The 13,515-nt window shown below is 39.9% G+C and overlaps 1 protein-coding gene across 1 annotated transcript in view; it reads right to left on the bottom strand.

The window, feature by feature from the left end:
- RNF180 (ring finger protein 180) overlaps positions 1-13,515 on the bottom strand; it is a 67,339-nt gene that overhangs the window by 17,577 nt on the left and 36,247 nt on the right. Inside the window, exon 5 of the mRNA XM_023751821.1 lies at positions 2,964-3,189. Coding sequence (XP_023607589.1) covers positions 2,964-3,189 — 226 coding nt within the window. The remainder of the gene's footprint in view (positions 1-2,963; positions 3,190-13,515) is intronic.

Consider the following 13,515-nt stretch of genomic DNA (forward strand, 5'->3'; position numbering starts at 1 on the left):
GAAAACATGCTCAAAGTCACTAATCTGAGAGATGCAAATCAAAACAATAGTAAGGTACCATCTCACACCCTTCAGAATGGCTATCATTAACAAATGACAAGTGCTGGCGAGGATGTAGAGAAAAAGGAACCCTCGTGCATTGCTGGTGGGAATGCAGACTGGTGCAGCCACTGTGGAAGACAGTATGGAGTTTTCTCAAAAAATTAAAAATGGAACTCCCATTCGACCCAGTAATCCCTCTTCTAGTACTATATCCCAAGGAATCAGAAACACCAATCAGAAAGGATATATGCACCCCTATGTTCATAGCAGCACAATTTACAATAGCTAAGATTTGGAAACAGCCCAAATGCCCATTAGCAGATGAGTGGATTAGAAAACAGTAGTACATCTACACAATGGAATACTATGCTGCTGTAAAAAAGAACTTATCATTTGCAATAGCATGGCTGGACATGGAGAGCATTATGTTAAGCGAAATAAGCCAGTTAGAGAAAGATAAATATCACATGATTTCACTCATTTGTGGAATATAATCAACAGCATAAACTGATGAAGAAAAATAGATCCAGAGACAGAGAAGCATTGAACAGACCCTCAAACCTTAGAGGGAAGATAGGGGAGGCTAGGGGGCTGGTGGGGAGTGGTAAGAGATCAACCAGTGAACTCATATGCACAACCCAAGGACACAGACAATGGGTGTTGAAGTCTTGGGAGCCGGGGAGAAGGCAATGGGGGAAAATGGAGACATATGTAATACTTGAAACAACAAAGAATGTGGGTGTGCGACAGAGAGAGAGAGAGAGAGAGAGAGAAAGAGAGAGAGAGAGAGAGAGAGATATTTGTGTAGTGAGACTGACGACAGCTTAATGTCCCAATCACATTTCTCTATTGGGTAAAGTCACTATGCTTGACATGCCCTTTTGTCTCCTTTCATCCCCAGGTCGGCCCAAGCTCAGTTCAGGGGTTTTGTGCTCCAGTCTACAAGCACTGGGCAGACCAAAGAGGTGTAGCTTTATTTTCTCTTCATGATTTGATTACTAAGCCTAAAACCAGGTTTGCTAGTTGTCATGCAGCTGGCTGGGTTAGTCTACTCAAAGCTTATCTTCGAAATCTGATTCCCCCTTGCAGGTGGGTCCTTGGATTTTCTTTTCAGGGAGAAAAATGTACCATGTGTTTTCTCCAATTTACTGTACTTACTGTGATCCCCATCACATGTGGTTGAGGCAAGAATGTGGAGATAGACATTCTTTCCTTTAACATTTAGCACACTGTAGTGCAGCACTCAGGAAATATTAGCTCTGCTCACCTCTATCATTCTTCCCTCTTTTCTTGGCAGTTCTCTATGATCCACATTCATTAGCTTTTTCTCTCTTCATTAGTAAGTTTTATTTTATTTTATATTATTTATTTTTTATTGTTTAAAGTATTACAAATAGTAGTACATATGTCTCCTTTCCCCCCCATTGACCTTCCCCTGGCCTCCCCAGCACATGCCCTCACCCCCTTAGTGTCTGTGTCCATTAGTTATGCTTATATGCGTGCATACAAACCCTTTGGTTGATCTCTTACCCGCCCCCCACACCCTCCCCTGCCTTCCCACTGAAGTTTGACAATCTGTTTAATACTTCTTTGTTTCTGTATCTATAGTGTGTTTTAAATACTGTTTTATATTCCATCTTTGTATGATAATAAAATAAACAAATCCTTGCTCCAATTTTACTTTCTTCTCATTCAAGAAGAAAGACCTTAAGAACAATAAGAAGGTTGAGATGATCTGCAGTGTGGGGGAAGGCATAATAGTTTTTCTCGGACATTTACAGGTATATCCTCTGATACTCCAGAGAAAATAACAAGGGCCAAAGAATGAGTAATAGTGGAAGGCAGATATGAGGAATGAACAATCAATAGGGCTGCTTCAAGTTTCAATGGAATATCCTTGACACTGGAGAAGTCCACGTAAAGACTAAAAAATAGCTACTTAGGATGATCTAGAAAAGACCTCAGCATAGAGTAAGGGATTAAAGGTGAGAAACTATTCTTACCTATGAACCTATGATTCTAACAGAGTTCTATGAGTTGGGCAAGCACTGCTTTATAAACTGGAGGGAGAGTAACAAATTATGCTACACTGTATATGATTTTCAATAATTTTCTCATGATCTATAATAAAAGCATAATATGCAAATCAACCGAATGACCGAACAGCAGAACGACCGTCCAGATGACCTTCCAAATGACCACGCTATGACACCACTGGCGCCAGGCCTGCCAAGGCGAGTGCAATGTGATTGGTTGGGGGGCCCCGCCATCGCCCCATGATCGCACCACAGAGGGAGGCCCAGGTCACCCTCTGTGGGGCGATCGATGGGGGGGCTCCGCGATCGATCACCCCAAAAAGGGAGGCTCAGGCCACCCAGCCGGTGGCCACAGAGGGAGGCCCAGGACACCTGGCTGGTGGTGCTGCGGTGGGTGGGCGGGGCCCCCCTCTACGGGGCGATCGATCTGGGGGCCCCACGATCAATCGCTCCACAGAGGGAGGCCCAGACCACCAGCCAGTGATGCTGTGGTGGGTGTGCGGGGACGGCCAGCAATCATCCCGCAGAGGGAGGCCCGGGCCAGCCAAGCGATTGCACCCCACACCTGTTGCCTGCAGAGGGAGGTGACCGGTGGTGGGGGCGGGGGGGGGGAAGAGCTGCACAGATGGCAAGCAGTGGCAGTGGCGGGGGCAGGGCCAACTGCTGGCAGCAGGGGGAAGGAAAGCCCCGATAGGCCCTGATCGCCGGCCAGGCCTAGGGACCCTACCTGAGGGGTCCCTGATTGTGAGAGGGCGCAGGCCGGGCTGAGGGACAACCCCCCCGCACAAATTTCGTGCACCGGGCCTCTAGTAGTTTATAAAATACATTAAGATCTGGAACAAAGAGAATACAGAGGCAATCATGTTAATGAAAGGGAACAGTTACCTGTCTGGAAAAAGACTCTGGAAATAATTGTCCGACACAGTGGGCAGGGAGTGCTTGCAGGATTGTCTTTGGCAAGAGTCCGTAAGCAGGGCTCACAGAAGATGTGGTGGCAAGGGTAACACATGTATGGGTTGAAATAAACATCCAGACACACTGCACAGATGTAGCTTTCCTTTTCTTCTACATATTCATTTTCATCATCTGTATTCATGTCATTAGTCAAAGTCTGCAAAACATAAGCAAAACCAATTTTTCTTAGTTCAGCATGAGATTAGTTTCCTTGAAAAAAGAGAGACTGACTTTATATTTTGTTAAAATGAATGAAAATATTTATAAAAGCATATAACATTTGTTTCTGTGACATATTCAAACTGACAGAAATACTACCTTGTAAAGTAATAAGAAACTGAAAACACATGAAAAAACTCAAAATCTCCATTATTCTTTTTATATAATGCTAAATGCTAACATATACCTAAGCACATTAAGCACACCTGTATCTCTATGTAACCAGCAGTAATTAGTAAGTGTTAAGGTATACCAGACCCAGGATTACAGATTCTCCATTTGTCCTACCCCCACCACCGTATGAAATTTTATGGATGCAGTCTAGAGAAGTGGTTCAGAGTTTGGGCTGTAAAGTCAAACATACCTGTGGCTTAAATAAGTTATTGTGACCTTAACCTTATTCAATCACTCTGATTCTCAATTTCCTGCTAAGTATAATGATTGTCTTAGTCTGTGTGGGCTGCTGCTCCTGTCAGACAAGGTTCTGTTATTTAGAGCTAAACTCACAATAACCATCTCCACTTGCCTGCTAACTCCCTACTTTTCACAAGCAACCATCCCTGAGCCAACAGTGGTTAAGACCTTTCATACCTTATCTTGGCTCACGCAAAATATAAAAGCACATGTGCACATAAACACGCTGCTACTTTTTCACTTATCAACATATCATGAATACCTGTATCAGTAGATACTGATCTATCTTTTCCTCTTATTTTTAACCTAGGTACACACATATTTTACATAAATAAAATTATCTCATCTCGTCTTTTCATGTTTCAGCTTCTCTCTCCCTCTCCCTCCCTCCCCCCCATCTTTCTCTCTCTCTCTCTCTCTCTCTCTCTCTCTCTCTCTCTCTCTCTCACTTGCCTTCCCCCTTCCTGTCTTTGTGGACTTGCTCCTCCTCTCAGTCTCCTGGTTCCTCTCTGACGCCTGATCACTCTCCTTCTATTACTCTGCCCTCTGTAAAAATGTTCCACCCCTCTTTTAGGCCCCTACTATTCTTCTGATACCTTCCACAATACTTCTACAGCAAGCACGCTTATTCTCCATATATCCTCCTCTATTACATTTATATGACCCTTGTGGGCATGGATTATGCTTTATTTACTTTTTCTTAACTCCTGGACCTGGAGGGAAGAATAGAAATTGGAATGAAGGGTGAAAGTGGAAAGGAAATTTGAGTTAAGAGGAAAGTATGGGGAAACCATGGAGTGTGTGGATGAGGCACCTGTCAGTCTGACTACACAGGGTTTTTCCAATAAGGAATAGGAAATATTCCTTGGAGAGATAAGGTGGGTCAGTTGCTATTGGTCAGGACTGGGCAAGTGAGAGACTATGGGCCAAAGACAGGCTGCTGCCTGTTTCTGTAAGTAAAACTTCACTGGAACACTGCCATGTTTCTTTGCCTCTGTATTGTGGATGGCTGCTTTGTGCTACCATGGCAGAACTAAGCAGTGGTGACAGAGACTATGATCGGCAAAGCATACAGTAGAGACCATTCCTTGCTAGCCTGAGAAGTTTCATTATGTTCCTGAACACAGCACTGCTAATTTCCCCCTCAATCAATAAATATTTATTGAGTGAGTTAATAAGCATTATTTCAGGCTTTCTTAGTCTGCTCAGGTTGCAATAACAAAATACCACAGACGGGGTAGCTTAAACAGCAAACATTTATTTTTGTCTTCAAGCTGGGAATCCAAGATCAGGGTGCCAAATATGGTGAGTTCTGAGGAAGGCTCCCTTCCTGGCTTGCAGATGGCCACCTTCTCTCTTTGTGCTCACACGGCCTTTCCTCTGTGCATGCAGAGAGATCTTTCTTCCTTTTCTTACAAGGCCAGCAATCCTATGTGACCACCCGCTCCACCCCTCCGATATAACCACATTTAATCTTTATTATCTCCTAAAATCCCTATCTCATTGGGGGTTAGAGCTTCAACAGAAGAATTTTGGAATACTGCAGTGAACATATCAAGCAAGTAAGGCCTAAGAACTAGTTCTTTAAAAAGAAGGAAAATTTATATATATATAAGAACTAGTTCTTTAAAAAGAAGGAAAATTATATATATATATATATATATATATATATATATATATATATATATGAAAAATCTATATATATAAAAGAAAAATCTCTCTCTATATAATATGCTAACTGTCCCTCTGTTTGACAAGTCGCTATGATGCGCACTGACCACCAGGGGGCAGACGCTCCAACTGGTAGGTTAGCTTGCTGCTGTGGTCTGGCCAATCAGGACTGGGCGAGACAGGCCAGACATGCCCTGGAACCCTCCCACGATCCCTCCCTGGCCCCGATCCTGCACCGGTGGGGTCCCTCGGCGTGGCCTGCGCCCTCTCACAATCCAGGACTCCTTGGGAGATGTCGGAGAGCTGGTTTCGGCCCGATCCCCACAGGCCAGGTGAGTGCACAGGGCCTCTAGTATATTTATAAGAATGTGAGTCTTAAGTGGCAGAAAGGGGCAGTAATTAAGGAATGGGGTACCAAGGACCTGAACCAGAGTGGTTGCCTTGAAAATTTAAGATATTTTGAAACCAAAATCAGCAGCAGCTAATTTTCATTTTGGTAAAGGAGGAGACACTGGTTTTATGATGAAAAATTTGATTTTTTCCCCCTCTTAAGTCTTAAAATAATCATATCCTTTGAGTTCACATTTTTATTCTTATTTGCATTTCGCAACTTTTGAAGTTTTTAAAAAAGAAGTCAAAGATCTGTGTTTCTGGCCTCCAGGCAGGTGAGAAGTCCCATTGGGCTATGAGCTACCATGGAGAGTGAACACGTCTATAATAAAAGCCATTTTTCAGCCTCCAGTGCCAATCCTTACAGTTGTCAATCAGTTCCAGATCCACTAAATGCAGCTGCTCAAAACCACAGCCTGTCACTCATTAGTAGAGAGTAAAGAGTTCTTTCAGTCTTCTCTCTTCTTTACTAAAGCTCTTGGGCCTCTTCCTGCCTTATTACTTACTTCTTTATTTTCTTTGTATCTTTGTAGCAAAAAAACCTCCTCCATTTATATATTAACCAGTGTGTTTTCTGTTCCAGGACCTTGTTATCCATGACCCTTCTCCACTCAGGCAGAAATAGATAATGTTTGATTGCCTCAAGGAATGGATGGCACAGCAGTATGTAAATAACAAAGAAATTATTAAATTTTGGCATTTGATTTTCAAAAGCCAGGATTCTGAGTATAAATGATAGAATTGAAGAGTGTTTTTTTTCCTGCTTCTGCTTTCCCCATCTCCTATGCTCAACATATACTAGATAAAGATTCTTTGGGATTTGGGCAGAAATCTGGAGGATCTCTGAGAGAACAGTATGCAACATATTCACCTAAATCGGAGGATAATGGACAGGATAGAAAATTCCATCAGATTTTGGGTTTTGATAGCAGGGAAGCCCATAACCTCCAATCTCTAGAATATATTCTAAGGAGGAAGCAAGGTCTCACAATTCTCTCACGCTTAGCACAGAAGGAGCAGCAAAAGATAGCACGGACTTAGCACTGAGTGGACAGTTAAAGTACTGTCAATCAATCACTCAATACAAGAAAGAAAGTAAAGTAACCATGCAGACAGCTTAGTAGGTGTCAACCACGCCAAATATTCATTCCCCCTTTCATTATGCTGACCTAGAAACTGAGGACACATACCTAGGGGGAAAGGAGAGGAAAAAGTCCTGCATTGATTAAGATTTAGTTTCTAGTCTCCAACAGAAAGAGGGCTCAAAAAAATTAAATTTACTCAATCATTTATTCATTCACTCAGCAAATATCCATTACATATTTGTTAGGTACAAATAACGTTTAGTTAAAAATACTGAAAATTACATTTCTTGAATACCTGACTTTGTGGACTATGATTCATTCCTAGAACAAATTCTTCCCTCCCTCATCTTTTCATTATATCTTTTAACTTCTTCACATAAACTGCAAGTTTGCCTACATTTCTCTAAACCTTATTCTATTGCATTTTAAAAAATTTCTTTATTGATTAAGTTATTACATATGTGTCCTTATCCCCACATTACCCCCCATCCCCTCCACTCATGCCCTCACCCCCCTATTGTCTGTGTCCATTGGTTAGGCCTATTTGCATGCATATAAGTCCTTTGGTTGATCTCTCCCCCTTACCCCCACCTTCCTCTACCTTCCCTCTGAGGTTTGACGGTCTGATCGATGTTTCTCTGTCTCTGGATCTTTGTTCATCAGTTTATGTTGTTCATTATATTCCATAAATGAGTGAGATCATGTGATATTTATCTTTCTCTGACTGGCTTATTTCACTTAGCATAATGCTCTCCAGTTCCATCCATATTGTTGCAAATGGTAAGAACTCCTTCTATATTTGATACAAAGTCCATGCTAGTTATGGAAAAAATTTAGCTATTAAAGTTACCAGAAAATAGCAGTAATTAAGGAATGGCACATGAAAGCTACTCTAAATATACAGACATATATGTTACAGAATTCTTTTCATTTATGATTCTTAAAAAATGTAAATTTTTATGTCATTGTGTCATAAGAATCTGTATTTCTAGTATCAGAATATGACTTCAAATTTGTACAAATGCATATTCCAAATTTGATAGTTTTGCATTTCTAATATATACTAGCTTCTGTAATTAGCTAGTTACTAATAATAGGAAAGGAGCAAAGAGAAGGCCAGATATTATGGATGTCACTTGGGCAGCTTCACCAGGAAGCTGCAACTTTGCACTCCCAGGGAACCACCAGCCCATTCCCTGCAGACCACTGGGGAAAGGGGTCCAACAAAGGGAAATAGATGCATACACAGTAAAATTGGTACAACATAGGGAAGATGACTGTCAGTCAAAACCTGGAAACAGAGATCATTGCCCAAAGTAGGCAGGGTCACTGCAAACCCGCAAAAATTTGGGAATAGATCATCCCCTAACTAAAGGAATTTGCTCTTTTGCATTTGCCTGTGTTTCCTCCATAGCCATGTGGCCCTGCTGACCCCACACAAAATGGACTGATGGACTGCAGCAAGGAACACAAGCTAAGCTAGCCTGATCTGGACTAGACTGCTCCAACATGGAGAGGAAACTCTGGAAACTGTCTCTGATTCTAGCTCTGCTGAAGCAGAAGCTACACTTCTTCCTTGGCAGGACAAGGGGAAGTGGGACCTTGGAAACGGGGTGTAATTCAACAGAAATAAAGCTTTCTACAACACCTCATCCACTCGTGTGAGTCCCTGAAAATTCTTTTTCTTGGGATATTGCAAGAAGACCACCCCTACAAGCAACTGGTAGAGATGAGGATCTCTCCCCATGGATAACACTTCCATTTCGGTCATCAAAAATATATTTTAGGAAACAATTGGAAGAGTTTTCTATATTCCCCAAAAAACACTTTTGGTCAATGTGGGAAAACAGGCTAATGCAATAAGTCTCCCTCAAGTGCTAATTAAAAAAATAAAGCTACATAAAGTGTTCAAAAACCTGGCGGAAGGAAAAAATGGTGGCTCAATAGGTAGACATGTACTGAGCCTTATCCCAGAGCAGATAGACGGGGCACCTAAATTGAGTAACATCCATCTGGAATTGGCGAAGCAGACCAGCTGGTGAGACAATTCACAGCTGGGAGGGGCACAGCACACCTAGAGAACGGTAGAATCGGGGATCTGGGCGGGAGAGAGAGACATGTGTAACCACTGGGACAAGGTCAGAAGGAAGCTGCACGGCACCAAGTCCGCGTCCCTTGGAGACAGGCATAACAAATGGAAGCATATATACCGTGTCCATGGATTGGTAGAATCAACATCATTAAAATGTCCATACTACCCAAAGCAATCTATAGATTCAATGCAATCCCCATGAAAAGTATAAGTAGATGTATGAATGGAAGAATTCACCTTTGAAGAATTACATGTAACTGAAAAATGTATAAAAATTTTAAAATAAGTATGTTAAAAGAGAATTTAAAAGAGGAATATAGTCAATAAGGCAAAACAAGATATAATAAAAATATAATATAATAAAAATAATATAATAAAACAAAAAGTGAATTTGAAAGAGAACCCAAATGGAAATTGTAAATGTAAAAGAGCCAGGTTAAAGAAGATAGATTCAGTGAACTGGAAAACATTGCTAAAGGAAACAATCTTTAAGATTCTTAGATTATCTTAGAGAGACGAGGTAGAGACTTCCTTGAATCCTTCTAAGCACATAATAGGAATATAAGAAAATTTAGAAAATCATCTAATTCAGCACTAAAACCAAGGCTTCTCTAAAAATATATTTTAAATAAAACTCTATATGTTTCTCTAATCGTTAAATTGTATTATACTCTTCTCTTCTTGGTAGGCTGTTCCCAACTCCAGTGTCAAATCTGTGGGAAGAATTCTGGTCTTTTGTGGGAAGAATTCTGGTCTTTTCTGACTAAGCCACTGGCTCTCTGATATGACTCTACTGAAACCTCCACCAGTCACCATTCCTTTCAAATTCTCCATGCATCCAGGCCTTCTCTTTCTCCAATGGCTTCTTCTCTCACACACACACACACACACACACACACACACACACACACAGAATTCTCTTAGTCTTGCACTTTGTTCCAGCTACCACCTTCCTTCTCTCTCCTTCTGTCAGAGCCAAACTTCTCAAATAAACTGTCTCTACCTGTTTTCTAAATTTTTTTCACTTTTGCAAATATTCTTCAACTTATTTTTAGCTGTTACTAGATCCAATAGATATTTTTAAGTTTTCATCTTTCTTGATCTCTTGGTTGCATTTGACACTGTTGATCATTATCTTCTTAAAATTTAAAAATGTCTTTAAATATATGTCACTTCTCTTGATTTTTATGATAAAATATTTTTTCTTCCTCTTTGGTGCATCTTCCTTTTATCTCCTATGAAGCTGGATTTCTTTAAGGCTTACTTCTAAACTGCCTCATTTTTCCTTTCCAATCTATATAATTTCCCTAGGTAAAGGACCCACAGCTTCTGCCACTACCTGTATATAAATGACTTTTAGATTTATAACGCTAGCCCTGGCCTCTTTTTTGAACTCCAAAACTATAAAGATATAATTTCAGGAACACCTTTTCTGACTCCTTAATCTAAAATAGGTCCCCAGTCCCTGGCCGGTTTGACTCAGTGGATAGAGCGTCGGCCTGGAGACTGAAGGGTCCCAGGTTCGATTCCAGTCAAGGGCACCATCTAATAAAGGTCTTTGCAGAACTAACTAACTAACTAACTAACTAACTAAATAAATAAATAAACAAACAAACAAATAAAAAATAAAATAGGTCCCCAGTTATGTGCTCTCATAGCAACATGCATTTCTCCATTACAACATTTATTGTAGTTTGAATTTTACATATTTGTGAATGAGAGCTTGATTAATATGTGCCACTGCCATGAGACTGTAAGCTCTGTGCTGGATACACTGCCTGCTATGTAGTATGCACTCAGTATCAATTGAATGAAGTAGATATTTTAATATGCTTAATAAATTAGTAATGTTTACAATTTAGTTTCTAAATTCCTTATTTCTAATCTATTCTCTTTTCTTATCCTCATACTAAATCTATATGCATTCTAATTTTCTTTCTTGATTGGGGAGAAAAGGGGAACGGTTATAGATGGGGAGTAGGGGAGTATGTGTAAATCTGGAGATGTTCCTGAGATGCGGATGAAGTTCTCTTTCATTTGTGTCATAGTGAGGTGAAGAAAAAAGACAGCTGAGATTGCCAACTTATTCTTATTTTTAAATAAAACGAAGTTCTAAGAAGATAGGAATAATTGAGACACATTATGCCTCTTTAGGCTAGTCAGAAACATGTGACTAAAAAAAGTTACATCTTATTCATTCTATTGTATCTACGGTGTGGTGGCCTAGTTTTAACCTCCCCTATGGGAATAAGCAAGCTTTTTTGATAAGTAACATAACAGGCAGAAAGTAGAACAATCTAGTTCACTAAAAAAGTGCTTTCGTTTATAACTATCTTTATACTGGTTAAGCAAAAAAAGAAAATATTAGGCACATACTTTATTCTAGTTCCATGGACATCAATAAAAATTCAGTTCACATACAATATTTACTTAAGCCTTTAAAGCATAATGCTGTGTATAATAGTCTAAATTAAAATTTTAAATGTTGCCCAATTTGTGGAAATTACCTGTATGTTATGGACTAAATGTGTCCCCCCAAACTCATATGTTGAAATCCTTACCCCTGATGTGATGGTATTTGGAGGTGGAGCCTTTGGGAGGTGCTTAAGCCATGAGGGTTAACTCAGAAATGGGGTTAGTGCCTCTGTACAAGAGGGCCCAGAGAGCTCCCTTGCCCCTTCCAACATGTGAGGGCGCAGGGAGATGGCCCTCTAGGAGCCAAGAAGCAAGCTCTCACCAGACAATGAATCTGCCAGCACCTTGATCTTGGACTTCCCAAGCTCCAGAATGTGAGAAACAAATATTTGTTTAATCCACCTACGTTATTTTTGTTATAAATACCAAAGCAAACTAAGACATTGTATCTTCCACTTAAATGATTGAATATGATATAGAGGATGTTATTGTTCTAATTAAAAAATAATAAATGCAAGAAAAATATGAAGGAAATAAAACCCCAAGTCACACTTTATCATGGATAACCAAGATAGCTGTTGTTAGTATTTTATATGTGATTTCAATTTTGTTTTTTGATGTGTGTGCATGACTTTTTTTTTTCTACAAAAATAAGATTATGGTATACTTATCTCCCCACTGTGAACATTCTGCAAACCTGTATTCTTTTCTATCCTTCAAAAAGGATGCAAAATAGTCTAGCAGCGGTTCTCAACCTGTGGGTCGCCAACAATGAAAATACATCCTGCATATCAGATATTTACACTACAATTCCTAACAGTAGAAAAATTACAGTTATGAAGTAGCAACAAAAATAATTTTATGGTTGGGGGTCACCACAGCATGAAGAACTGTATTAAAGGGTCGCGGCATTAGGAAGGTTGAGAACCACTGGAGAGCAATGGTTCTTAACTGGGGTGATTTTGCCAAAAGGGGACATTGGGCAATAACTGGAAACATTTTACTGCCATGACTGAATGACTGGGAATGTGAATGCAATTAGTGCCTGTGCACCTAATGTATGGAAATCAGGAATGCTGTTAAACTTCTAATAAGGCACAGGCAGCACCCCACCCCAACCAAACTGTCCCGTCCAAAGTGTCAAAAGTGACAAGGTTAATACTGCCATTTGGGACAGCATGGATGGATCTTCAGAATATTATGCTAAGTGAAATAAGTCAGACAGAAAAAGTCAAGAACCATGATTTCACTCATATGTGGGATATAAAACTGAAAGCAATAGCCCTGGCCATGTGGTTCAGTTGGTTGGAGCATCGTCCTATACACCAAAAGGCTATATGTTTGATTCCTGGTCAGGGCACATACCTAGGTTGTGGGTTCAATACCCAGTTGGGGCATGTACAGGAAGCAATCAATTGATGTCTCTCTCTCACACCGATGTTTTTTCTCTCTCTCCCTTCCTCTCTCTCTAAAATCAATGTAAAAAAAATATCCTTGGGTGAGGATTAAAAAAACACACACAAAACTGACAGCAACAAATGAACAAACAAGAAAACAAACAACTCATAGACACATGCAACAGTACAGTGGTTTCCAGAGGGAAGCAGGTAGGACAGTTGTAAAGGGTAAAGGGGGTAAAATATATGGTGACAGAAGATTAACCTTTAGGTGGTGGGCACATAATATTCGGATGATGTATCATAGAATTGTACACTCGAAACCTGTATAATTTTATTGACCAATGTCACCCCAATCAAATTAATGAAAAAAATAAAAGAATATGGCAGGGAAATATATTGTGAATAAATGGGTATTTAAAAAAAACACCCTGCTTCAGTGCACAATGTATTTTAAATGTTGCAATCAATCAATGGAAGATGAAATAAAATTTTATACTACACAGTCATTAATTTCTGAAGACACATTACTAAATCTCCACTGTACCTTTTCAATGGAGATGCATAAAGCCCCTTTTAATATTCCTAAACTTCTTTGTGATATATTACCATTGGGTGGCTTTTGAAAAGCAAAGAAAAATCCTGGCATGGGAATGTGGTCCTATTTTTGTATAGGTACATAAAATATTCATCTGCTCTATCCCTTTCCCAAGTTACATCTATTTTCCTCCCCTAGTTTTGATTTAATAGCTTTTCTACTCTGCATTTTTTTAAATTTTGTTAGTAGCAAGATTTTCTTA

Source organism: Myotis lucifugus, unplaced genomic scaffold (assembly GCF_000147115.1).
Source record: "Myotis lucifugus unplaced genomic scaffold, Myoluc2.0 scaffold_0, whole genome shotgun sequence".
In the NCBI taxonomy this organism is placed as follows: Eukaryota; Metazoa; Chordata; class Mammalia; order Chiroptera; family Vespertilionidae; genus Myotis; species Myotis lucifugus.